Raw genomic sequence first — 27,792 nt, 5'->3', positions numbered from 1 at the left:
TAACATGGCAGAGTGAAAGAAACATGGACTTGTAGAGTCAAAGCGATCGGGGATAAAACCCTGGACCCTCAGTGAGGCTGCTGTTTGTCCGCTACAGGTACAACATCCACCATTGGGGGAATTAGTGACAAAGGATGCGGTGCCTCCATGCGTCCAGCCCATAACAGCTACAATTACTCTAATATTATCACCAGCTTCATTCATCTATCTATCACTGGCTTCATTCTCTCTCTCTCTCTCTCTCTCTCTCTCTCTCTCTGTTGCTAGGCCAGTCTTCTCATCACATCTGTTGGTGGAGTTATCTGAAATGACCATAACTGTTTCTCTGAATCTGCAGCTTCCATTTCCGGCCCCAGCTCCTGCTCTAGCTCGCCACTTTCCCATCCCTTCACTCTGCAGAGCAAGAGTTGTGGAGAACCAGGATCACTCACAGGGGGATGGCTGGCAGCAGCAGTGGGTATGCACAGTCCCCAGGGAGCCCCCGGCTCTCTTGGAGAGGCAGGCGTCAGACAGGGAAAGCAGCTGAGGCTGGGATGACAACCGATGTCTCAGTCTCCCTGGGAGACCCACACAGGTGCCAGGCAAGAATGGCTGGACGGCCCTCCCTTTGGCCCGTGTGTCCCGGGCTGCCGGTCCCCAGCTTACTAAGTGCCGAAGCAGTAACAGGCCAAGGCAGCCATGGATCCAATTTGGATATGGAAATTACTTTGTAATGCACGTTTCAAATGCTGGGTTTCTAAACCTAGACATCACTGAGTATGCAAATGATTAGGAGAAGGGGTATCAAGCTGTGCCAGTGGCCTCGTTAGATGCTCAGTGCAGCAGATTTCGCCATTACCCTTACAGCAGTCCACCCGGAGCTGAGTCCGTCCAGGGCAACTCTGTAATCAGGATGGCTGAAGAGAAGCAGTAAGTGCGGCAGCCTTTACCTCCTAAGGCCTTCTTGTGGAAGAACACTGGAATTATACCTAGCGGAGCCTTCAGAGGGTATCGATGTATTTTTTCCTCTAGTGCCATCACTCAGTGATTTACTAAGAGCACACTTGTTCAAGCCAGTCTAAGGGACAAAAAGAAGTAAAATAATATAGTCTCTGCCCTAGGATGCTTCAAGACGCATTCACAGACAGGGATCTGTATGTCAGACTATAGCTTAGCGTTCTAACGTAACAGCAGAAGGGAGTGGTTGACCCACAGAATTATTGCAGAAGATCAAATGGAGCTTTTTCTCTGAGCAAGGGTGACCGGAGACAGCACTGTGGAAACGATGAGGCCTGAGAAGGATGCAAAGCATTGGAGAGACATGGAAAGACCGACAGAGGGAGGACTGTGTCTGCACACACAATATAGGACAAGCTCCGTGCAAAAGGAGGAACAAGTGGGGGCCTGGGTGGCTCAGTGGGTGAAGCATCTAACTTCTGCGCAGGTCATGATCTCACGGTTCATGAGTTCAAGCCCGCATCAGGCTCTCTGCTATCGGAGCAACGCCTGCTTTGGATCCCCTGTCCCTCTCTCTCTGCCCCTCCCCCATGTGCACTGTCTCTCTCAAAAATAAATAAACATCTTTTTTTAATCAAAAAAAAAAGGATGAACAAGTAACACTTTGAGAGTGGGGTAGATCTTTTTTCCTTAGGTAAAACCAAACATTCTCTCTCTAAACACACACACACACACACACACACACACACACACACATTATACTACAAAAAAAAGAAAGGTAACAGTAAAATTCTGTGCATAAAAAAAATATAGCAAAAACAGAAGACAGATCTCAGAGGGAGAACAACATTTCAAGCCTATCTGACAGGTAAAGGATTACTATCCTGCTACACCAGGAGCTCCCTACAAATAGATAAGAGAGACAAACAGCTCAACGGAAAATGGGTGAAGGATAAGACTAGAGGGTAAAAGAGGAAAATCTAAATGCTCACAGATGTGCCACGGTGCTCTCGCTCACTGCGAACCAGGGAGATGAAAATGCAAGCAATTAGATACTGTTTTTCACCCCTTAGAGTGGCAGACGTTAATAGTGATAAAAACCTAGCGCTGGTGACAACGTGAGCAAGGAGCCCTCGAGTGTGTTGCTGACAAGAAGTTCAGTCGCTACATACCTTTGGTACAGTATTCTGGCAACATCCAGAACACTTAAAAACATAAATATTCTCTTATTCTGTTTTTTTTTTCATCCCTGGGAATTAATGCTTTGGAAATATCAAGATCTGTATCATATGTCTTGGTTAAAATTTTGGGGGAAATATCCTGAATATGTATCGATAGGGGTATGACTAAATAAACTGAGCCATGTCCATTATTACGGACTACTATGCAGCTGTTAAAAGGAGTTAGATTTGGGGTTCTTGGGTGGCTCAGTCAGTTGAGCATCGGACTCTTGGTTTCAGCTCACGTCATGATCTCACAGTTCATAGGATCAGGCCCCATGTAGGGCTCTAGGCTGGCCGCAAGGACCATGCTTGGGATTCTCTCTCCCCCTCTCTCTGCCCCTTCCCCACTCAGGCACACACAGGTGCTGTCTTTCTCTCTCTCCCTCTTTTAAAGTAATACATTTTAAATAAACAAAAGGAGTTAGATCTACTATCTACTGAATTGCAAGTCAGTCCACGATGTATATATAATTAAGCGAGAAAAGCAAGTTGCAGAGACCTGTATATATCGTGATACAATTTTAGCAAACACACACATGTCTACCCTCGCTTATCCCGTTCTTCATACATAGGTATATGTACTTTGTATGAATATAGAGAATGAGTGGCCATACACCAGAATATCCACTTGGTTACAAATGATGGGGGTAAGGGTAGGAGGGGCAGGTACGGAAACATTAAGATTGGACAAAATGAAGTACTCTCACTCAACCTTTAAAAGTCCTCAGAGCCAAGACGGGTGGCTTTGGGGGAGGAGAGCTGGGAGTGCCTTCCCATCCTCAGAGTTTTGCTCTGTTAGGAGTCTCGGGCCTGCCCGGGGGGCAGCATCAACACCAGCACACGGCCAGGGGCCACTGCCTGATGGACCGCCGCTTGGGGACAGAATAGGAGGCATGTTCCGGCTGCCTTGCAGACGCTGTGCCCGTTCCTTTCGCTTGCTCGGGGAGATCACATAGTTTTACATTTTGCATTTTTAAAGGCAGTGGAAGGCGTAAATTAAGCAGCGTTTCGTGTTCGAGCCAGATGCCATCTCCAACAAGAAACAAAAACACTTCCATTTTCGAAAAGTAACCTTTGACACCTAAAGAGGCTCTAATAAGTGCTTTTCTTCCAGGATCTTAAGAAATGACTTTCTGTGCAGCTGAGAGAGGCAGCCCAGGGAGACGGATGTCCTTTGGTGTGTGGGCAAGGACTGCAGCAGCTCTCACGGCCGCCATGCCCTGCCCAGGCCCCTCTCCCTTCTCCGTGATGACACATTCACCAGAGGGATGAAGGCAGGGGCTTCAGTGGGAGCATGGTCCCCGTGGTCTTTTTTTCATGCGTGGCCTTGTCAGGGTGCAAATTAGTGCCAGTTTCACTGGTGGTAATGGAGGAAATCTGTTAGCAGAAGGAAGACTTTGAAGTCTAAAATCGGCATAGATTGGTTCGCTAGAATTTTCATGAGCAAGGGCTTAAGGAATAATATTCCGTAGGTTTGTGAGGTAAACGTCCTTTTGAGGAGAGATTCCCAGCTGAACAGGTGCTCAGCTTGTACCAAGAGTGCCAAACCAGAACCCCTAAAAATGACTCCATTTTTTCTGAGAAAACTAATCAGAGACTTTTTTTTTTCTCTTGAGAAAGATGACTTCAGTCCTCAAGAGCTCTTTTTAAATGTTAGCATGGCAGAGAATGGCATTTTTTATAGACAGATGTTGTTGTTAAACGTGCTCACGGTAATGATGTTTGTTTAGTGCTTATCTCTGAGGAATTCAGAGCACTTTATAGATGTTTTCTTCATTATTTCCTCAAGGTTTTTCGTTTTTCTTTTTCTGATCATCCTTTAATCTCAGCTGTAAATTCTTCATTCAGTGTTTCTCACTGTATCTTCCCTGAAGTACCTCCTGTTGACCTCATTTCCTACGACTCTCTGCATTTCCGGTATTACAAGCTCAAGCCAGTTCAGATATTCTGGGAAAGCATTCAGAATCTTCCCTTTTGGTGTCTCAGGCTTCTATCTGCTATTCTTTCTCACTCTTTTTTTTTTATAAATTTTTTTAATGTTTTTATTTATTTTTGAGAGAGAGAGAGACAGAGCACGAGTTGGGTAGGGGCAGACACACACACACACACACACACACACACACACACACACACACAGAATTCACACACACAGAATTCGAAGCAGGCTCCAGGCTCTGAGCTGTCAGCACAGAGCCCGACGCAGGGCTTGAACTCGTGAACTGCGAGATCATGACCTGAGCCGAAGTCAGACATATCCCCGACTGAGCCACCCAGGCACCCCAATTCTTTCTCACTCTTGACAAGCTCTCCTATCTACATCTCCAGCATACTTCCTCCCCCTTAAAACAATTATTGAAACATACCTTATTTTTCTACCCAAACAATTCCTATTTTACTTAATTTTAGTTCACTTGTTTCTAACTGCCCTGCTCTCTTTTGCCTAGGGGTAGCTAATTCGAGGTTACTAAACGTGTTCTTTAACATGGGCACTGCACAGCATTTTGAATCTGGTATTTATAGCAGAGGGATATTTTTTTCCTAAAATTATTTCTCTTTCAGCCCTCAAGGAATTTGTTAACTTTTCTTCTTCACTGCAGTCATCCTTAAAGAAACAATACAAAAGAGTCAGGACTTTAAGACAAGCTAATCTTTTTGTATAAATAAATTAGATCCTTCCCTCGCTTCAGAAAATAACCATGTAGAATATTTTTTCACTGGCTTCTGATCAGATGGAAGTATGGTAGAGAACTTCATCCTAAAAAGATCCTGGGATCATGAGATTTTATGCAAGGCACCTTAGAAATCATTCCCTTATTCTGCCGATATGGGAACTGAGACTCAGAGTTTTAAACATTTGTCCGTGGTCACAAAAATACTTAGGGTTACATTCAGAATTTAGTGTAGGAGACAAGACACCTGAAAAGTTAGTCCCCAAGGCAGTAAATAGCATGACATAATGAATGATTTGGTTACTCTGGCCATTTGTGAGCTGGTAAATATTTAACAACGGGGGGTGGGGGTGGGCAGAGGAAGCCTTGAATTACTGTGTTTGCCAACTTCGTGGATGCCATTTGAAGCCAATTTCAGGCTACCAGTGTGAGGCCATTGAACAAGGAGTTAGGGAGAGACAAGTGTTATCCAGTTGGCTGTCTGCAGAATAGAGACTGTCCGGCTGGAATGAACAGGTCTCTAAAGAGGAGGAGAACTGAGCTAGACCATTCCCCCCCCACTGCCCCATCAACCCTTTCAGCTGTGAAGGACTATCCTTGATCTTTCTTTTGAGCAACTGTAGGACTTGATCCTTTGTTCTTGCTATTGCCTCAGTGGATCAAGTACTCTTCACCAAATTCACTGTCACATTTCAACGCCCCGCTCAAAGAGACGTGTCTTCATCAAGCTTTTTTCCCATCACCCCAACCCTTTCAGAAGTAATTACTTCTATTCTGAATCCCAGAGTACTTGATTTATACCTTTTATTAGGGTAATTACCAAAGCCTAAAAAATTTGATATTATTGTCAATAGAGAGTGTCTTGCCCCCACTAGACTGTCCTCAGAGGACAGGAGTCATGTTTTATCCTTTCATTGACAGAGAAGCAGTGCAGTGCAGAGGGAACAGCCCAAACTCAGGAGCCAGACAGCTCAGTTTCTCACAAGCTTGCTGTGATGATCAGTGAGATTACTGGAATGTTCAGTGCCTACCATATACTAAGGCCTTGCTAAACGCCACCTGGTGCTGTTATCTGTAACACACAGCCCCGTCCCTGGCACAAAATTGGCATGCAATTGCTTCTGGTTGAATTTAACTAATGTGAAGCAAGGAATGACCCGGCTAGCTTTTTCAGGAAGTTGGGAAAAGGTGTGCTAGAGGGGACTCCATGTGCAGGTTATTATTGGATAGGTGAGAATGATCTAGTAAATATGATCATTTGGTCATAGAATTATAGAAGCAGAATCTAATTTTCCAGCTGTGGTATGATGAACACAGTGCCGAGTGGGATTGTCTGTGCCCTTTCCTCACCACGTGTGCTGGATTCTGTAAAGCCGTAAATGCCCCATTTGTTAGTGCAATAGCTTTTATAGACTGCTGTTAATTGAAATATGGCCTTTTAAATACTGTGCAGTTGCTTTTTAAAAAATCTAAATGCTAGACTTTATGTATAAATACTATTAAATCTCATCCCATTTGGTTTAGTCCATTCCAATTAATTCATATCACTTCCAACCTTGATTCTGCAATGCGGTATATCTTCTATCCCATTTAGCTTTGTGTTGTCTGCAGTTTTGTAAGCATTACTTCTGTTTGGTTTTATGAAACACTGTTCAGGCCACTTGCAAGTACAGAATCTCCTGAAGTGTCACTAAAGACCTCTTTCCGTGATGACCTTGATTCATTAAACAATATTTTCTTTTCCTTTTTGGGTATAGATTTTAAACTCCTTTTAAATCTATCAAAGTATATAATAATCTATATTATATCGCATGCTGTCCACAGGGATGTCCTGAAACTTTGCCAGAATGCTACGCCTGCAACATTTTTGTTTTACAAATAGAATAAGTCTCTTAGTCAACAACACACAGCTTACTTGTTAAAACCTCTACCTGATTAATCTGTTTTGGCTGTCAATATCAATAACTTCCTTTTCCAATATGAACAAAGGATTCATGTTTCAAAATAGTGAACTCTGTCAAGATACATTAGGCTCAGCACACACACCTTGACCATCTGGGTGAGAAGTTTGGACACATCCCAAGGGCAGTGAGAGGCTGTTGAAAATCTTGAATAGGGATGGATATTCCAATTCTTGAATAGTGATGTTTTAGGAAGAAACATCTGGGAGCAGTGTCCACAGTGCGCTCTAGGGGGTTGCCTGCGTGAAGTTCGCAGTGGCCTGCAGTAATCCCAGAATGGGCTGCTGCACCATGGGACTAGGCTAATAAGTAGTAAAGATAGAAGAGAATAAATGTGGATTCAAAAGAAAAAACTCGGCAGGGACTATTGGGAGAAGATGGTAAGAGTGACAAAATAAATAAAAATAAGTACATTAGAGGTTCCCAACTTTTCCCCATCGTTGAACACAGAAAATGATCCCAGTTTGGCCACTGCGATACGTAGGGCTACTTGGACTTGGAGGTGACCCAACATCATGGGCTTCCACGATGGGTTCTCCCTGCCCCCGAGTCCCGCCACCCCTGTAACCACTAGCTGAAGACATCCATATCCCCACGTGGCTGAGAAGCTATTTGGATATTTCTGCTTTAGAAATAAGTACTCTTAGCAATATGAAGAAAAACAGACTTGCACCAAAATGGGACCTTCACTACGGAGAAGACTACATACATAAAGGAAAGCCAACTCTAGGTCCAGTGCATAACTCTAATGCAAAAGCGAAATATGGTGTACGCACTTGGAAGAAAACTAGCGCCAAGGCTAATGCCCAACAGGTTGGCCCAGGACACCAAACCACTGTCCGTTGTTGTAGTGATGCAGTAAAACCGGGACAGTGGCTGTGCAAGCCTAATACGGGCATGAAAGTAAGCAGCCCCTGCTACACAGGTTGGAGGGAGATACAAACCACCCCTAAGGAGGTACTAGGTAGACACCTAGGCAGACAAAGGCAGAAACAAAGGAATTTTGGTTTTGTAGGAATATGGAAATCTAAGCCCGTTTGCTTGAAAATTCATGAAGTACTGCCCATTTGTTGCTCCTTGTTGATTTATGTAGTTAATGATTAAGTAGTTTTGTAGTCCTGGTGCCTCACTTATGCTACTAATTTGCATTGCTGCATGGAGGAAATTATAGATTGGGAAAATGCAGGAGCTTACAGTCCATAATTCCTGTGGTAATTGAGGATGTCTGGTTGTAGAAGATGAAAAGGTGTTCCCTCTTCAGGAAACTCAAGGGCAGAGTGAGAACAGGCACCCACCAACAAAGTCATGCAGATTCTATTATAAAAACAGGAATGAATGGCTCTTCTAAAAGATAATGGAACCCACACATTTCTCCTGATGATTGGTAGCAGGGCCACCCTGTGAATGATTCCAGGGGGCACCCACCTCTCACGCCGGAGTATGCTTGAATGGTGCGCCCTGAAGTAGGGGTACAGAGCCTGTGCACACAGGAAGACCTGTATGATTGATCCCGGTGCCCCCACCCAACCCAGCAGGTGCATATCTGCACTGACCCATGGCGTTCGCCACCAGCCCAACCACACTTCCTTCCCCAGCGGAGCTGTATTCTTTAATCCTGACTTATCATTTTATTCCAGTTCAGATCTACCCAGTTCTCCACATGGCTTCCCACTGGACCTCTGTTACAAGCCAAAACACATCCTTCTGGCTCATTTGCTCCAGTCATTCTGTTGACCTTTCTGGAGCTATTTGCTGCTCTCACTATCATGCTCCTTGTTACAGTTAAGTAGAAAAAAGCGCCAGCCGCACAAGTCGGGAAACTCTGGCATCTTCCCAGCCCTTGATACAGGCTTCAGTTTGAGCACTTACCATCTATCACTGTAAACATTTGTTTACATTTCTGACTCCTTCATTCAATGTGAGCTTGACAAAGGGCAGAATCATGCTTCTTTGAGCCACAGGGTTTATTGAGAAGGATGCCCAGCACATAGTAGATCCTCTTCTAATGTTTGGTAAGTGAGTGAGCAAAAGAATATATTACCTTTCTTAGGTATGGACATGGTAGTCTCGTTTTAGGCATATAGGTTAAAAAGAATTTCCTCTCTGTTACATACAATGCCTGTGTCTGTTTCTATTTGTTTAACAGCCTCCTGGGTGATGCTAAGGAGAGGTTGCTTAGGTCTCTGCCAGTGGTTTCTGAGTCTTTTGTTTACCCCTGTGCAGGTGGGGAAGTGGAAAGACAAGTCCCTGCAGATGAAGTACTACGTGTGGCCCCGAATGTGTCCTGAGACAGAAGAACAGGAGGATGACCATCTGAGCATTGTAACCCTGGAGGAGGCCCCCTTTGTCATTGTGGAAAGTGTGGACCCTCTGAGTGGAACCTGCATGAGGAACACAGTCCCCTGCCAAAAACGCATAGTCTCTGAGTATGGCCCCTTCCCCAGTGCTCCGGGTGGCATGGGATAGTCCGATTTCATACAGCTGTCAGCACCTGCCTGGGCTGGGACTTGAGGCATAGAATGAGTTGGGCACCATGTTCAATTGTCAGTTACTACTGAGCCGTGGAATTACTAGCAGACCTGTGGTGTGATGCCTGGGTCTGTCCAGATCATGACCTGGGAGAACTACTGCTAACTCTGCTAACGTATCTTTGGCCTTGCCCGATCTCAACAACCAGGACCTGAAATTTAGGAGATGTAAATTTGCATTGGTGTTCGTGCCATCATGCCCCGAAATTTTGAGATTTAGGAACATTTTTGGAAATGGGTAAAACTAATTTATACTGTTAGAAGTCAGGATAATGATTCTCTTTGGTGAGAGTGGGAAGTGCCTGGAAGAGAGAAGAAGAGGGTAACTTTTCCGTACCTGGATTTGGTGCTGGTTAAATGGGCAGGTTGAATGTATACACATTTTTCCAACTGAACCCTTAGGACATGCGCGCTTTCCTAATGTACATTACACTTCAAAGGAGCACTAAAAACTGTGAGGAAACGTTGTTCACCATGATGAGCTAATGAAAGAATTGCAGTTCTGTCGTCTATCGATTTCCTCACTCGGGTCTGATACACATTGTGCTGAGCTGTGAAAGGGAGGCCCTGCTTTGGGGTTGGAGTTTGAATGGTGAAGGATAAAAGCTGCCTCTTGTATAAAGCCTTGTTTTGTTTGTTTGTTTGTTTGTTTGTTTGTTCGTTCGTTTGTTTCTTCAACTGGTTAGGAACAAAACAGATGAGGAGCCAGGTTACATCAAAAAGTGCTGCAAGGGGTTCTGTATTGACATCCTTAAGAAAATTTCCAAATCTGTGAAGTTCACCTATGATCTTTACCTGGTTACCAATGGCAAGCATGGGAAGAAAATCAATGGAACCTGGAATGGTATGATTGGAGAGGTGAGTGTCAGAAAGTAAGGGCCGTTTCCATTTTCCATGGGTTTTGTTTCATGTTAATATAAAAAGAGGCTCATTTATAAATTTTAGAAAATACAAAACCGTGAATAGGCTCTCCTGTTCCCACTATACTAAGGAAACCACTGCCTGACTGTTTTTTCCTTGCGGTGGCCCCTGGCCTTCCTGAGTGCCCTACCTGAAGCACTGTGCCTTTCTCCCAGGTGGTTATGAAGAGGGCCTATATGGCCGTGGGATCACTCACCATCAATGAGGAGCGATCCGAGGTGGTCGACTTCTCTGTGCCCTTCATAGAGACCGGCATCAGTGTCATGGTGTCACGCAGCAATGGGACTGTCTCACCTTCTGCCTTCTTAGGTAAGTGATATGCTCACTGGTGTGAAGGACATGGACGTAAGGACAGATACTTGGTATGAGGATTAAGTGAAGGAGCGAGCACGTGGCCAGGCTCTTTCAGTCACGAGGTGGTTTCTAGGAGCCCATTTAATTTGGGGGACTTAAATATTGTTTATTCTCAAATATAAAAACTGAAGAATACCCAAAAACAATTGATAGGACAGCGTAGGACCCTGGAAGAAAACAGCCTTAGGCTAGTAATCAGGGTTCCTACTCTGGTCTCATTCCTGCAACTTACTCCACACTTGACCCTGAGCAAATGTGCTCCATCCTGGGACTCAGTTTCCTCGTCTGTAAAAGAAGGCATTTCAGGGGGCGCCTGGGTGGCGCAGTCGGTTAAGCGTCCGACTTCAGCCAGGTCACGATCTCGCGGTCCGTGAGTTCGAGCCCCGCGTCGGGCTCTGGGCTGATGGCTCAGAGCCTGGAGCCTGTTTCCGATTCTGTGTCTCCCTCTCTCTCTGCCCCTCCCCCGTTCATGCTCTGTCTCTCTCTGTCCCAAAAATAAATAAACGTTGGAAAAAAAAAAAAAAAGAAGAAGGCATTTCAACTATCTGATCTCAGAGGGTACTTCTTCCCGCTTTAATACTTTCGAATTCTAGGGACGTCCAACTTCAGCTCAGGTCACAATCTCACAGTTTGTGAGTTCGAGCCCCACGTCTGGCTCTATGCTGACAGCTCAGAGCCAGAAGCCTGCTTTTAGATTCTGTCTTTCTGCCCCTCCCTGGCTCACACTCTGTGTGTCTTTCTCTCTCTCAAAAGTAAATAAAACATTAAAAAAATCTAAAAAAATAATTTCTAATTCTAGATATCATTGAAATGCCTTTTTAATTATCTTCAAAGATTGAAGTCGGTGCTACCAAAAGAGGCTTTTTTTTTCACATACATTTTTCAGAGCTTTGAGAGATACAGCTGATCTGATGCTCGCTCCCATCTTACCCCGCCCTTCCTCATGTCGTTCTGTACTTCGCTCTCTCCAGCATCGCTTATGTGTCAAAGCCTTAGATGTGATATGAGACCTGGTGAGATAAGGCCAAGATTTCAATTAGATGAGGTCCTTTGTGAGCTCATACCCCATATTTTTTGCAGAGGCCGTGAGAGCAAAGGGTTGGAAAATAAAATGTCACCTTGAAAACAGGACGTTGGGCTAAGAGGCAGGAGGCCTGGCTTGGACATAAACAAGCTGTAAGCCCTTGGACGAGTCACAAACTCTCTGAAGGACTTCAACTTTTTTTTTTTTCATGAGGATACTGGAATAGACCTTGACTGATACTTCTTTAAGCTCTATCTGGCAGGTAGTGGGGGAAAGGGGAAGTTTTTAATTAATGCACTATAAAATAGAGTTATAGGTTCCATAGAATTTTTCCATAAATTACTCGAGTTTCTCAGCTAGCCTTCTTAGAGTAGAGCAAATTCTGGACCTGCCAATTTCATGTGAAATACTATTAGATAGCACACACTATATGCATTAATCCTCATAGCAGCTTTATGTATTTTATTTGCTTTTTTACTTTGCAAGGATAATTGGAACATTAAGAGACACAGACAAAAGTGCATTCTAATTCTAACCACAATATAGCGTTAACCTCAGCTTCTGAACTGGAAGAGCCAGTGATATATCAGCAAAGCCCTAAAATGACACAGTAGTGCCAAGCAGGGTGTGTGTGTGTGTGTGTGTGTGTGTGTGTGTGTGTGTGTGTGTGTTCGGAGGAGAAGCAATTAATTACAAGGGTAAAAGAAGCCAACATTTATTGAACACCTATTATGTGGTTTTCCAAGCAATACTGTACATCCTTTTGGCATATTATCTCCTTGATACCATTATTATACACATTTTGTGTCTTGGGAAACTGAATCTTAGATCTGTTAAGCAAATTTCCAACAATCTGTCAGTTCATAGCTGGCAAATCCAGGATTAAAGCCCAGAGGTGGCTGCCTTCAGAGCCTGTGTTCCAATAGTCGTGAAGCCATTTCAGAGTGCAACTCCTAAATCAGGAACCAGTGTGGTGGGCAGAGATACACTTTGCCCCAGAATACCTCAGGTTATAACCTGGCCATGCCATTCTGTCAAATAGAAATGGTGATACCATAATGAAAGGGCCATTATAAGGATTGTATAAACTATACGGTGAAAGTACCTTCTAAATTGTAAAGACCAATACAAATGCTTGTTGTATTTTGTACACAGAAACTTGCCCTTGCCTCAGTGGGGGAGAAGGAAGCTCAGAGAGGATGCCTTTAATCTGGATAGGACTGCAGTCCATGAGAGCCGAGGGGAGGGGCCTTCTGTACTCCACCATATAGAGGCTTTGAATTAAACCTGTTACCCTCACATCTCTGGCTGCCACTGAAAGGTTTTACATTTCACAGTGGATGCGTGCCTTATCGAGGTCCTTTTTAAATTGTTAAGTGACTGGGTTTGTATAATTCCCTTCAAAAGTCCAAAAGTAAAGCAGAGATTTCAAGTAAGAAGATATTTTCTAATTTCTAGCCAGTTTTTCCCTTTTTTCAACTTCATCTTTATTAATGATTTGGGAAATGGAAAAAACAGTATGTTAATTCACTTAGTTATGAGTTTACAATGTGATGTGACAGCTAAAAAGGCCAGAACTATTTTGAGACACAATTGAGGGAACATCATATCATGGGAAAGAATAGCAATTGTCCCTTTTTGTAGGCCTTCGGTGAGGTGGCTCTTGGAATATGGTGTTCAATTTCTAGACGCGTCTAAGCCAGAGAGGTTTGGGTCAGCTGGGAGGGATTCAGCAAGAATGATTAAAGAAATTAAAGAAAGCACTCTCTTGCTGTTCTACCTGGTCCTATCCTATCAACCCCTTTCACTCACTGTTAGGGAATAGCTTGTAGTCATTTTGTTAATTATACCTGAAACAAGTTTCCTTGTCACCTGCTGCATCCCCACCGTGACAGTCACGGATCGTCAACATGGATGGATTTTTTTTTTTTTTTGGACGTTGACTTCTATTCTCATACCCTAACGATGTTTAATAAAATCCACCACAATAAAGAGGGTTGAAAAGTAAATATAGGCTGGGAAGTTTAGAGGAGGTGAGGCAAGGGGGCAAAAGAGCTGTTCGTTGGATGTAATTATTACTGAACCAAGTTAGGCCGGAAGTAGTGACCGTGCCTGTTGAGAATGAATTTGCACGCAAGCCTGGGAAGCATTGGTGAAAGCTTGTCCAGGTCTCCGTCATGTGGTGTGGCCAGCCATATAGGTGAGAACATACGCCATGAACCACACCCGTATGATTCATTTACTCCAGATCTAGTTATTCTTGTAGTTGTGCATTTCCTGGCCATGGCAGAAACTATCTCAAAAAGTTCAGAGGCAAGAAGCTCTCCTTCTCTGGAAGAAAAGAAACGGGGCAATGGAGACACCCAGACATAGCCTCTCACCTCTCCCCCGCCCAGGCCCTGGCTCTCTGAAGGGACACAACACAACTGTGGTTTGTTGTCCCCTCAGAAAACACGTGTTGCCTGAGCAAATGGATATGCAAATAAGTCAGAATGTGTTTTTGCTCTGTTTCAATTCTGAGCACTGATTTTTTCTTTCCTTCCCCAGAGCCATTCAGTGCTGACGTATGGGTTATGATGTTCGTGATGCTGCTCATCGTCTCAGCCGTGGCTGTCTTTGTCTTCGAGTACTTCAGCCCTGTGGGTTATAACAGGTGCCTCGCTGATGGCAGAGGTAAGGCCAGCTGCAGCCGTTGGCATTTCTGCGTTCTGTTTTTTTCTCGTTGTCACTTCCGGGCCTCTGTACGCCTCATGTGGTGTCTGCCCCTTCCCTAACCCATCCGTTTCCGAAAACGAACCCTCAGCCTTCTATGTCAACAGCTTGGCAACTCATTAGAAATACCCCAATTAAGAGGTTAGTCTGAATCAGTATGTCCCCTCGCTGGCAGAAGCCTCACCCAGCAAGCCCAGTTCCACCCCGGGGGTATACGAGAGGAAAGCTAGCAGGAGATCCGCATAGCATAAACATGTCAGAGGAAACTATTTTGATAACCTTAGGCGGTGAGCAGTCTGTCTGAACAGATGGACTAACAAGGCAGATATACCCGTATATTAAGAATAAAAACTTTAGACTGCCCCAGGGTACATGCAGGGTAGCTGTGGCTGAAAGAGTTCTCCACCGCCGAGGTACAAGATCTCCAAAGCATGTGACCCTGACTCAGATCCCTCTTCCAGGGGGTACAGACATTGGGTGTTTGAAATAAAATGGCCAACGGATAGCAATTCTGACCCATAGCTACTGTCGGGGGCAGTCCAATTTTCTGGCTAAGTGGGTCAAGAGATATGAAGGCTGCCCATGTGTGTGAGGCATTTATGAGACCTCACAAAACATTTACTAGATTTCTGAAGGGGGCCGTGGGACCCTTGTGAATACATCCTCTAAAACTTTCTGAAAACCCCAGAATTAGGAAATAGTACACTTTTTTCTGAGTCTTCTCCCTTCCAGAATGTGAGCTTTATTCTGAAATTATGCCTCCAAGAGAAAAGATTTTTTTTTAACCTGCACCACACAAAGAATCATCAGTGGGGCACTTAAAAGACAAAGGTGCTTGGACCTGATTGTCTAATATTCTGATTCCCTAAGTCCAGTGTGGATCTTGGACCACTACTATATTTCAAAATAGTGGTTTTCTACCTTGGTTGCATAATAGAATAACCACCCACCCCACAGCTATTTAATAAGAACCTTTGGGGTTGGGGTGCTAGGCGGCAGTCTGTTGACTTCACCATCCAGGCGGTAAACCACTCCTGCCCTGAGGTATTTCTGGGTGCAGACCTACCCTCTTATTTGGCTCATGCATTCTGGAGCGGAGGTCTGAATGTCTCCACAATAGGGTCCGGTCAGGGGACTTTGTGCCTGTGCCCAAGGGTCTTCCAGAACCACAACCTACTCCCCATCCCGAGGGGCATTAGTAACAAGTGAAACCTCTGAGAAACACAGAAGGACGTACATATGTTGACAGTGCCCAAAACTGAGGTTAGTGGATGCTGTCCCTTCACCTTGAAGAAATCAAAGAGGCGAAAAATCCAGCCACAAAATTCAAAGCAAGGGCTTATGATTACTTATTTTACCAAAGGACGCTTGTCTTCGCGAAGGAACTCAACACGGGATCACTTTAAATATCAAGTCTCCTTGGGGCATTTTACAATGTACAACACTTTGATTTATGAACAACTTTTTAGTTACACATCTGCTCCATGAAATAAGGTCCACATGCACAGATGTGTGTGCACAGTTAGACACTGGGCTTGACATGTGTAGTCACTGATTTAGTTGTCAGAGCAGATGCTATCAGGATCACAGATAGCATCATAAGACGTGTGCTAATGTGTTGTGAAACTGTGCAGGCAGATGTTCATTTCTGCAGTGGAGGGGCTACATCATGGCGAGATTTTGCCATCGCCAAGCCCTGAAAGCAGGGAGGCCACAATAAATCTATGGGCAGAAGCCCTGGCATGGTGTGCGTAAAGGTTGGGGGGGAAGAGGTCAAAGACAGCCCACTTTTCTGCCCTCAGATAGTGTGGCAAAAGCCAGGTGTCTGTGACTTCCTCCCTGGGCTTCCTGATACTCTTTTACACAGAAGCTACCATGATAGGAAACAATTGGGATGTGGGCATTGGACTGGGGTCAAGGTTATCTTTGACACATTTACTGCGAAGCGCTAGAAGTGAAAGAAGAATTAGAATAAAGGACATTCAAAGTCATCTAGCATCAGTGTGAATAAAATTCTAGAAGGTCCATGACAGTGGTAGAAGAGTCCACACAGTTCTTGTGGACCTTTCTTTAAAAGTTGAAATCCTTTCTTGGTCGGTACAAATATAAATTTGAGGAACAACGGTAATAAGGGCACAAGTGTGACAGTAGTGGGGTAGTTGCCTTTGTTATTATTCAGTTTTGATGTGATCTTGAGGGTCTCATATACACAGGGGCGGGAAGCCGGTGCCCGGGCTGAATCACGAACATTAGTTGGAGGAGGATCTCACGCACACCCCAGACCCCTGGATTTTCTTCTAAAGAACCCTCTTCTGCCTTCCTGAGGGTCCCGGGAGAAGAGAGGCACAAGCTGTCAACTTAAAAGTGTCTGTATCTTAGTTGGGGGATTTCCTGCTCTGAGCAGGAACTTACCAGCTCTGTGTATTTGTAGGTGTATATAGAATCAGTGATTCTGTCTTGACGTTCTGCCCTTGTCTTTTCGTCATGACAGAGCCAGGTGGCCCATCTTTTACCATCGGCAAAGCTATTTGGTTACTCTGGGGTCTGGTGTTTAACAACTCCGTCCCCGTGCAGAACCCAAAGGGGACCACCTCCAAGATCATGGTGTCGGTGTGGGCCTTCTTTGCCGTCATCTTCCTGGCCAGCTACACTGCCAACTTAGCTGCCTTCATGATCCAAGAGGAGTATGTGGACCAGGTTTCTGGCCTGAGTGACAAAAAGGTAAGAGAACCCTTTGAAACTGCCCATCTTGCCCTCAGTCCTATTCTGAGCCATACTCGAAAGTTCTCACGTACCTGTTAATTTTCTCCACCTTTGGAATCGGGGCAGTTCTTTCTTGTGTTTCCTTACGTGGGGATAGGGGAACAAAAATCAGGGTCCCTACTGAAATAATAGTACTTCACATTCGCCTTCTGATTTGTGAAAGGTTGGCAAAAACACACCCTGGGCTGCAAATAAGCAGCTTGGTGTGGTCGCGGCTTTCTGAGTATATGGTACCTCCTGCCGGATGTGCTTGGGTGGCCCGTCAGCACAGGGCTGCCTGTTTGGTGTGTTATTAGAGGGTCGCCCCCGGCACCCACACTGAGGGCGCTGGCCCATTGTGGCCTTCATTTTCCGCCCAGTGGGCTCTCCGTTTGTTCATCTGCACACCCGTGTGTTCCCAGGGCTAAGCAGGAGGGTGGTACACATTGTTCCTGAAGAGAAGGAACTGCTGTTTAACTCGACGATTGCCCCGTGTGATGCCAGTGAATAGGTGGCCCTCATACCCATGGCAGGCCCCCTGCCAGGCTGTGCAGTCAAGAAAGGAACGAGAGTCTCTGCTGGTTTGCATCTTTCCTGGAGGAGGATGTGCCAAACCTGTCCTGTACACGGTACTCTCCAGGTCTGCCTGAGGCTTCACGGTTTCTGTGGGCCATCTGTCCCCTGAGGCCATGATAGCTGGGAGCGTCCAAGACTAGGGATAGGAGCTACCTCCACAGAATGGCCAGTAAGACTCGGGGATGCCCCTGCATCATTCCGGAGACTCACCCACAACAGATTTCCCACCCTGTGTTTCCTCAAGAGTTAGAAAATGTGAAGGGCACCCAGGTGGCTCAGTCGGTCGAGCATGTGACTCTTGATCTCAGCTCAGGTCATGACCTCACAGTTCGGGAGATCGGGTCCCATGTCAGGCTCTGCACTGACCCTGTGGAGCCTGCTTGGGATTCTCTCTCTTCCTCTCTCTCTGCCTCCCCCCCTTTCTCTCTCAAAATAAATAGAATAAACTTTAAAAAAAAGATTTAGAGAATGTGATTTCCCACCCCTTTCCCCAGGATGAAACTACAAGATATAGACAGATCTGTGTTTGGAACAGATAGGTCAGAGAGTCAGTGATTTCTAACATAGGGCAGGTTTCCCCAAAATGAAATTTTAAACACTTGGCAAATGGTTTGAGAAGAGTTAAAAGGAAGGGCATAGGCTCTGATTTCTCCATCTACTCACCTCTGCTCATCAAGAACACTCAAAAGCATGTGAGAAAGGGAATGAAAAAAAAAAAAAATATATATATATATGTACATATGAGGCTCATTCCCTGTGTTTACCTTTTCATATTAGCTCTTTCTCTGGCTTGTCTTCCTTTGTTTTCTTCATTTAAAAAAAATTTAACATTAATTTATTTTTTGAGAGACAGAGGAGACAGAGCCTGAGCAGGGCAGGGGCAAAGAGAGAGGGAGTCACAGATTCCGAAGCAGGCTCCGGGCTCTGAGCTTGGTCAGCACAGAGCCCAATACGGGGCTTGAACTCACCAGCCGCGAGATCATGACCTGAGCCAAAGTCGGATGCTTAACCGACTGAGCCACCCAGGCACCCCCTTTATTTTCTTCATTTTAAAAAATAATAGCTCTTTTGTAGTTCTTCTTCCTTGTTTTTAAGTTTTTATTTACTTCGCTCTTCTAACGCATGATTTATTATTCATGTATTCATATATTCATGAATTTATTACTTAGTTCATTTTAAACATTTCTCTTTGGTCCTTCGTCCACATCTTTCATCATTATGATCCTGACTCAGAAAAGTTGAATTACGTACCTCCCTTCACCCCCTGTTACACTAATTTTTGTGCCTGTTTCTGTGACAGGGGCAGCAGTAGGGCTAAGAACAGCTAGTTCCTCAGGGCTCCTCGCTTGAATGTAGCGTAGATGAGGTGGACTGTGCCCGTTCTAAAACACGGATGTGGCAGCAGCATGGTGGACCGTGTCCTCACATGTGGATTTGCCAGGGGTGTGGCCGACCGTGTCTTCTCATCAGGCTCCGCGGAGGCTTGGTCGATCATGTCCCCACACGGAATATGGTGGGACCATATTGCCATGCGGTCAGTAGTATGGCAGAGGAACGTGGACCACAGTCCCTCTTGGAGCTCTGGGCTACTAAGTGAGGGATCCACGACATTTATCATTTGGTTTTCTTCAAGTATCTCTGAGAATTGCTTAGGGCACTGTCTTTATCTTTCCCATACATTCACGAGCCACCTGGCAGCAACCATACAATTTTCTATGTGAATTAAGCCTAATTAAGGTGCAAGGAGACGGTTTTCCCTTCGGTGGTTTTGAAAGAACATATCGTTCTAGGCTGCTTAAACCAAAGAGGTTGTGCACCTGTCTGTCCTCCACACCACGTTGGTTATGTTCTGAAAAGTTGGATCCCATCAGTTCTTTGCTTAAAGAACATCAGTGGCTCCCTTGCTTATAGAATACGGACTGTTATTCTCAGGGCCTTTACATATGATTCCAGTGTATTCCAGCTCTTCAGTCTCGTCAGCCAGTGCTTAGTGTCTTGCGGCCTACCCGCTAGGCCTCCTAGACTTCTTATCTTTGCCAGCCATGCCTCAGTGTGTGCGTCTTCCTGGGATGTTCTTCTCTTGACTTCACTCACTAACCTCCTACTGAAATTTCCAGACCCAGATTAGAGGTCACTTCATTTGTAGAGCTTTCCTTGGGTCATCTGGCTGGTGAGTCATACTCTCCACTGACGTGGCAGTCATCCATACCTTTATTAATAACACCTGTCTTCCACATTATCATGTAATAATCTATAGGCCTCTACCTAACTGTATCTCCCCCATTTGACCATGACTTCCATAAGGGCAGTGGCAATAACTTGGCTATCCTTATTTTAAAAAAGTCCGTGAGGAGAGGGGGAGATGGGATATATTTACGTAAGAGGCTCTCGCGCCGAACACCGGACTAAGCATTATAGGCAAAGGCAAAACAACAAGAGAGCAAGAACCCTTTCACAACTGTGTAATTTGAAAATACGTGAAAATGGTTATCAGATACATTTCAGAACTTTGCAAATGACAAAATAGTAGTGTGTAAGCATCCTGCCAGAAATTGTGACATAATTTACATAATTATAGAAAACATTTAAGTAACTAATGACATATAACGCGTATCAGTGGCAGGAATGCTAATACAAATCAGAAAGAGGGTTTTCTGGAAGTGCGCTTATAATCCCCAAATTGGTATTAGTTTTCCTTCCCAACACCTTTAGAAAACAGAGTCTTGGGCCTGACTTTGCATGACAGCAAGTGTATTCTGTGAATTTAGAAAAAGAGAATGTAAAGAATGAAGTTGTCAAGACAGCAGCAGTGAGAATAGAAATGAGGTGATTTTGAAGATTCTTCTTTCAGTGCAGTTAAATTTTCATCAAGGAAAGTAACACTTAAAATGGAAGAGATTTCTTAAACTTGTTTTCACTGTCACGGATGGCGTATCTTCCATACAACTCAAATCAAATGGTGAATATCTTGCGGTGATGAGGAGATGACATTTATAGCCATTAAATTTATATATCTTTAGGAAATTATCTTCAATTTTTTGGCGTAGAAACGTTCCCAGATCTCATTTATGGTAAGGCACAAAATCAGAGTGTTCAGAGTTAAGTTTCCATGAAAACCTATTTTGGGGCTCCTTTTCACTGGATGGCTTCCACTGTGCACTAGCACATTACATCAGTGAATTCAGAATTATCCCACTACATGCTGTAACTAAATATGGGTGCAAGTTCTAACATTTAGCAGCCCTACTGTACATTCCCTCGGCTCCCCCAGTGGGAGGAAAATGTAAGGAAGCTGGTGACATCTTTCTCCTCTTAACAAAGAGCCCACCATGCTACTTCCTCTACTGTTTCTCACCTATCCAGATGGATTTCTCATTTTGCAGCCCGCCAGCCACCGAAAGGAAGGGAAAGAGCCTGACCACCAGGTGAAGGAAGGGACATATTTACCGGGCCCATTATGCACGTTACCTATATCTTATATGTGTATTCTTCACGGAGGTATGATCATTCTCACTTTACAAATACGACACTGAGACTCTGGGAAGTTTACTGACTTCCCTAAAGTCCCACATTCACAAGTGACAGAGCCAAGGTTTGAGTCCCTGGGTGTTTGGCTCTAAAATCACTTTGCCAGGATTTCTCCCTCGTAGCTCATCCCAGACCAACTTATGACATAGCTAAGGATTGGTATTGACACCCTGCCCCCGCTTTTTCTTTCATTTTCTGTTCTCTAACTTAATGACTTTCTGTATCACTTCCACTTAAACCCTCAGGTCACCATACACCGCCACCCCCAGGACTACTGTTACTACTTCTGTTACGGATAATGGTAATAACAGTCATCGCTATTATTAACATAACTTCAACAATAATATCTCTGCCAACGTTGTTTTCAGCTCTCACAAACCAGGCAGAATGCCAGTTACGTTACATAGATTATCTCATGTAATGACACTGTTAATGTTTTCATTTGTGGATGAGGAAACTGAAGTGGGAAAGGTTAAGTAATTTCCCTTTTGATGTTCTTCGCTGCCTAGGGCCTTTAAACAGGGTTCCATCCTGTTTAGATCCCAGTGCTTTGTTTCCGTTAATCCTCCTCCTTCCTATCCTCCCATCTACCTTGTCAAAGCATAACACGTTAGATCCTTTTCCTCTACCAAAAAGCAGCTATCTGATGAATTGATCCACAGTAATTAGACAGTATCTTAACATTTGCACTTTATTTAAGGAGGCTTTCCGAGGCATTACTTTAAATCGAGAATAATGGTGATTTCCAGTACTTGTGCAGGTTAATGGCCCACAAATTGACTTTAGCTTGAGCCCAGTGTGACCCTGGACTTTCAGACCCTGCTGGAGGAGGGGAGAGGGGTGGCAGCAGGAGAGAGAAGGGACAGTTACGGAGTCATGGGGTGAAGAAAGCCCGCAAGGAGGCAGAGACTTTGAAGGTCGCTGGAAACCGCCGTCCGACCATGGGGTTTCCAAGCGTGTTTGGCTGCGTCCTGCTTCACGCATTCTCACCACCAATGTGATGTGCACCCACGTTGTTTTTTGCGGTTTTTTTCTTCCAGGAACCCTAGGAATTTTTTGTTAACTGTAAAATGTCCAAAAGGTGCTTGTCTAGTTAACAAGGACAGCCTCCTTTGTTTGCAACATGGAAGGTATAATCAGGACAGCCTTCTAACCACTGGGGGAGGGCCTATGGCTTTTCTAGATAATGATTATTCTGAGTTTCTGTGAAGCCTCATAGGATCTTGAAGTCATCTCCTATCCTTTTGGAATACAGACAGTGTAGGATTTTTAAATCCACATGCAAACAGGTTCGATATGCATTCTGGAAGAAAACTAGCCTAGCAATAAGCATATTTACACCACAATACACGGACATGTAATGTTTGGATGGTATTTGAGCACATGGGGAAAATGGGCTGTGCTGTCCACTGTGCAGAGGCGTCTTCCTTGTCCTATTAATTTTAGGCCGAAAGCCAGTGAGAGACAGCTGACCTCAAGCTGGATCTGTCACACCTTGGGCCTGACCCTCTTGGTCAGATCACGGAACACTGAGCCAAAAATAGTTTACTTGGGGAAGCGGCAGGCATGACTAACTAGCCAGGGAGCTAGAAACGAGGGCCTGTGCCGGACCTTCAGGTAGTTGAGCAAAATAGGGTGTGATTTCTTGCGTGGGAGTCCTGTGGAGCTGTCAAGCAACTGGTCCTCTTGTAACAGCTGGTCAAGAGCAATTCTGGAGGATGTGGTAAGAAAAGAAAACTCCTCAGACCCTGGGCGAATACAGGGCACACGGCATGCGTGCGTAGGGGAAGGGGCACCTGCCCCTTTGTCGCTCCATTACCAGAACCAATATGACATTGTACGTGGGCTGTCACCCCAAGTACTGAATATCCCTCATTCTTTCCGGGGTGGCCTTCGTCAAGATAGATCCAGAACCAAGCTTGGGGCTTGCCCAGCCCCAGTTCTGTTGATCAGCATCAGCTATCACCACCTCTCTAATTTTATTTGAGAATGGACTACTTCTGCCTCTTGCTAATTCCTGAGTCCATTTTTTACTCGAACCCTAATTCCTGAGTCCAGTTTTGACTTGACCAAGGCATCCAGTGGGACTTTGCAGTGGTCACCCTAGTTCCAGGGTGCACATGGCTTGGTGTTGACTGCTGGGCTCCAAAGGGGAGCCCAGAGTCTCCTTTCTCTACTTTCTGTGTGCCTCTCCACAGAATCAGGCTTCACCTTGGCCCCCTGTCCCCTTGGCCACCTGCTTCCTGACATTCCATGGCTTCCCACACAGGATTCCTTACTTCTCACCTCTGCTATACTGTTGGGGCTTATAGTGGGTTGAATGGGCCACCTCCTAAAAGATACATCCACATCCTAAGCCCTGGATTCTGTGAGTAATAACTGTATTTGGAAAAAAAAACATCTTTGCAGATGTAATTAAGTTAAGGATCTCAAGATAAGATCATCCTGGATTATCCAGGTTGGTGCTAAATCCAATGACAAGTGTTCTTGGGCAAGAGAGAAAGGTAGAGATTTGACACAGAAGAGAATATCAGGAGAAGGCAGAAGCAGAGACTGGAGTGTTACAGCCACAAGAACCACCTGGAAGCTGGGAGAGGCAAGGAATAGATTCTCCCCTAGAGCCTCTGGAGGAAGCACAGCGCTGGCACTTTGATTTTGGACCTCTGGCCTCCAGAGCTGTGTGAAAATAACTGTGTGTTGTTTTAATGGTAATTCGTAAAGGCAGCCACAGGAAACTCCTACAGGGCCTCTGTGACTCTCTTACCACCTGCACTCTGAGCTCCTTGCAGACGTTAAACTTCGGAGTTTCTCTTACTCGTCTCTGTCTCCTCTGTCAGCACCCGGCCCCATCCTTCCAACGTGAGTATTTCTTACAGCAGGATTCAGTTCAGCTCCTTTGCTTCAAAGAATTGATCAACATCACACTGAAGATTTGCAGAGACATGTTTTACATGTGACGGAAGTCTTCTCCGTGCTGGTGGATTTTATTTAGGGAGACAGTAAAAAACCTAAGTGTCATTGTGTGCTCCCGTTCGCTCTGTCCTTCAGCCTGATTTCGGTCAGCTCCTCACAGTACATTGTGTCATTTGTGTGTGCACACTTCCCACACAACCTTCTCCTAGACCTCTTTATAGTAACATTATCAAAGGGGATTGAGAACCTGTTTTTGTATGATGTATCATTTCCATAACTCCTTTCTAGGGAAAAATATGATTAATGCACCCCTCTCATGTTCTGGATTGTGTTGCGTTGTTCAAATCACAGAACTAGAAGGGACTTGATTTGATCAAAAGGCACAGGTGACATTTTTCTTAACAAATGTAAACAGGTGTCCTCTCTCTTCATGTAGATGAGCGGATCTTCCTTGTTAGATTCTTCGCTACACAGGAATGCACACTCATATATGTGTGTGTGTGTGTGTGTGTGTGTGTTCATGTGTGTATACATATATACACACACATATGTATATATGTATACATATACACACACACACACACACACACACACACACACATATATATACAGTTGACACTTGAACAACGTGGGGGTAGGAACACCAATCCCTTGCACAGTCAAAAATCTGAGTATAAGTTTTGACTCTCCCAAAACTTAACTGCTAGTGGCCTAATGCTGACTGGAAGCCTTATGCTTACATAAATAGCCAATTAACATATATTTTGTATGTTTATATGTATTACATACTGCCTTCTTACAATAAAGGTAAGAAGAAAGAAGGGGTGCCCGGGTGGCTCAGTCAGTTAAGCATCTGACTCTTGGTTTCAACTCAGGTTATGATCTCACGGTTCATGGGTTGGAGCCCCACATCGGGCTTCCCGCTAACAGTGTGGTGCCTTCTTGGATTCTCTTTCTCCCCCTTTCTCTGCCTCTCCCCTGCTCGCTCGCTCTCTCTCTGTCTCTCAAAATAAATAAATATTTTTTAAAAGGTAGGGAAAAGAAAATGCTATTAAGGAAATCATAAGGAAGAGAAAATACACTTACACTACTAGATTGTATTTATAGAAGAAAATCCTCATATAAATGGACCTGGGCAGTTCAAACCCATGTTGTTCAAGGGTCAACTGTATATCTATCCTCCAAAAGTACATATGGACACTTGTTGGGATGAGCACTGGGTGTTGGATGTAAGCGATGAATCATGGGAATCTACCCCCAAAACCAAGAGCACACTGTATACACTATATGTTAGCCAACTTGATGATAAATTATATTTTTAAAAAAAAGAGTACATATGGATAACAAGATAACTGGGTAGCTAGGAACTTAACACAAAGCTACATAAGGAACATATGTTTCCCATGTACATAGACCGTAAGTTTTATAATGTAGATCTGAGAAAGGTTGTCTTTCTTACCTGGCAAAAGAAGAAAGTTTGTCTCATTCTGTTGATAAGGGGAACTGTCTTTCTGTGAAATGAGTAAAAATAAAACAAAATGAAATGAAGGCAAGAAGGAAGGAGGAAGGAAAGAAACAAAGGAAGGAGGGAAGGAAGGAAGGAAGGAAGGAAGGAAGGAAGGAAGGAAGAAGGAAGGAAGGAAAGAAAGAAAAGAAAGGAAGGAAGAAGGGCCAAAGAAAAGCATCAGAACCAATCTTGGACTCTGTATAACTCTTCTTAGAAATATGTCCCTATGTAAGATATTAGAGGAACAGAGCCTTCCTGGAGCCATAACATTTTTAAAAATGCAACTATACAAGCTAACATGAGCATGAATTCACAGTTTCCCCACCTCTGTTGAATTGAACTGGGCCCCAAATAAATTTGCAGTTTGCAATAAGCAACACATGATTTCAGTTAACAAAAATCAAAGCACATAGCATGGCAGGCCGTACCTAAGCTTTGGGTGCTCTAAGAGTGGGAGGAGCCGATTACTTCTTCGAACTGGTCAGATCACTGAATTTATCTGTGTGACTTCCATCTCAGGTCTCTCTCTCTGTCAGGCCATCTCTCCCAGGCTGGGAAGGGCAAGTGGCTCTGGGGACCCCCAGGGGTGATGGAATCTACTTACAGCCAGGTCTCTGGTCCTAGGAGAAGAGCTGTTCTGGTTAGCCGACTACTGAAGGCAGTTTCTTCATTTTGAAATTTATTTCCTCCAAAGAAAAATAAGAGAGTTCCTCAACATCCTTTTCTCTCTCATCAAAAACACAAAGTAGAAATAAGTGTTTTAGTATAAGGGGCCTAAACTTTTATACGCTCACTAAATCTCGGCTTGTGGGTTGAGAATTTATTAAGAAGTAGTGTTTCTTGCTGGGCAACTAAGTGCAAGTCCTTTGAGACAAATTAGTGCAGCCATCACAATTTATATGTGGCCAAAGGCATCAGGCCTAAAATGAATTAGGCTTTAGAGAGGTTCCAGTTGTGTCCACAGTGAGCATTGTAGCCTGGGCGAGCTCTGGGCTCTGTGGATGCTTCAGCCTTTTTTGCCCTTCCAGTGCCCTTCCTTGCCATCATGATGGCAAGAGTAGACAAGGGTCCCAGTGGACTGTGTAACACCTGTTATGTTTTTGGAAGCTTTCGGCAGAGCTGGGCATGTGCTGGGGCCAGTAGGGATCTGAGACCGCCAGAGGCTGGGGAAGCCCAACCATTTCATTCATAATTCGATATTGGGTTTTCTTCTCCAGCATGGCTCACACAGAGCCATTAAGAGACCACTCATGCTCTGTATTTGCTCTGGTATTTTATGCAGTCCTGTCTGGAGGGCTTTGATTCAGACTATCAGGGGCATTGTCTCCAGGCCGGTGTGATCCTGAGAGCTGCCCGAACGGAGAGAAGGAAACAAGCAGGCGAGAAGCTCCGTCACGGTGCGCGCAGGAGGCAGTCAGGAGGAGGAAGATGAGAGCTTCAGGTCCTCACTTGAAAAATTATACGGCTAGTCTGTTTGAGTAGCTCTTTCTGTTGTGGGGACACAGGAGAAGTAGCTGCCTGGGAAGGGGCGGGGTGGAGCAGAGCACGAATATCAAAGTCACTTGGGGAACCTTTTCAAATGAATAGGACCCTGTCCATCCAGGTAGAAGTAACGTACAGGTGCAAAAGCTCCCACCTCACAGGACCTGCCAGCAGGCGGCCATGAAACCACAACTGTAAGACGGGTCGTGAGAGCACATTACTTTGGGGGAAGTTATTAGAGGCCCGTGGCATCCCCTCCTATCCTCCCACTCCCCTCATACCCACTAAAGGGGTTTTGAAGGGATCATTTGGAGAGCTTGGCCTTCACCCCCTGCAGTTCAAATGGAGAAAGAGTGGCATTTGACCTGTAGCTGAGAAGATCGAGGATGACGGGTCTTGGCTTGAGCCCCTCGCCTGGTGGGTGGTCCAGATCCCCACCAGTGATGAGGTAGGCCTTTGTTCCTCAAGTCTAGATTAGGCCACATGAGCAGGAGGGAGTCAGTCTGGGCCAGGAGCGGAGGGGGGTGTTTTTAAAGATACCCTGCTCAAAGGGCTTCCTGCTTAGGATGAGGCAATCGAAACAGAAATACACAGGAGGGGTGTCATCTGATGGAGAAGCCGGAGGGACTGATGTAAGCAGCCAGCTGCAATCAGGGAGTTGCTGACCAATGTTCTCACTCTGAAAGACTCTCTGAGGAACCCATGAACTTGCCTGA

At 44.8% G+C, this 27,792-nt stretch overlaps 1 protein-coding gene across 3 annotated transcripts in view; it reads left to right on the top strand.

The window, feature by feature from the left end:
* The window catches only part of GRIN2B (glutamate ionotropic receptor NMDA type subunit 2B), a 413,917-nt gene that overhangs the window by 353,190 nt on the left and 32,935 nt on the right, over positions 1-27,792 (top strand). For all 3 annotated transcript variants that reach the window (XM_047864812.1, XM_047864811.1, XM_047864810.1), the window contains 5 exons: positions 9,013-9,215; positions 10,004-10,175; positions 10,394-10,547; positions 14,164-14,289; positions 16,820-17,049. In XM_047864812.1, the coding sequence (XP_047720768.1) occupies positions 9,013-9,215; positions 10,004-10,175; positions 10,394-10,547; positions 14,164-14,289; positions 16,820-17,049 (885 nt within the window). The remainder of the gene's footprint in view (positions 1-9,012; positions 9,216-10,003; positions 10,176-10,393; positions 10,548-14,163; positions 14,290-16,819; positions 17,050-27,792) is intronic.

Source organism: Prionailurus viverrinus, chromosome B4 (assembly GCF_022837055.1).
Source record: "Prionailurus viverrinus isolate Anna chromosome B4, UM_Priviv_1.0, whole genome shotgun sequence".
Lineage (NCBI taxonomy): Eukaryota > Metazoa > Chordata > Mammalia > Carnivora > Felidae > Prionailurus > Prionailurus viverrinus.
The sequence above is the reverse complement of the archived record's forward strand: the minus strand, read 5'-3'. Positions and strand labels throughout refer to the sequence as shown.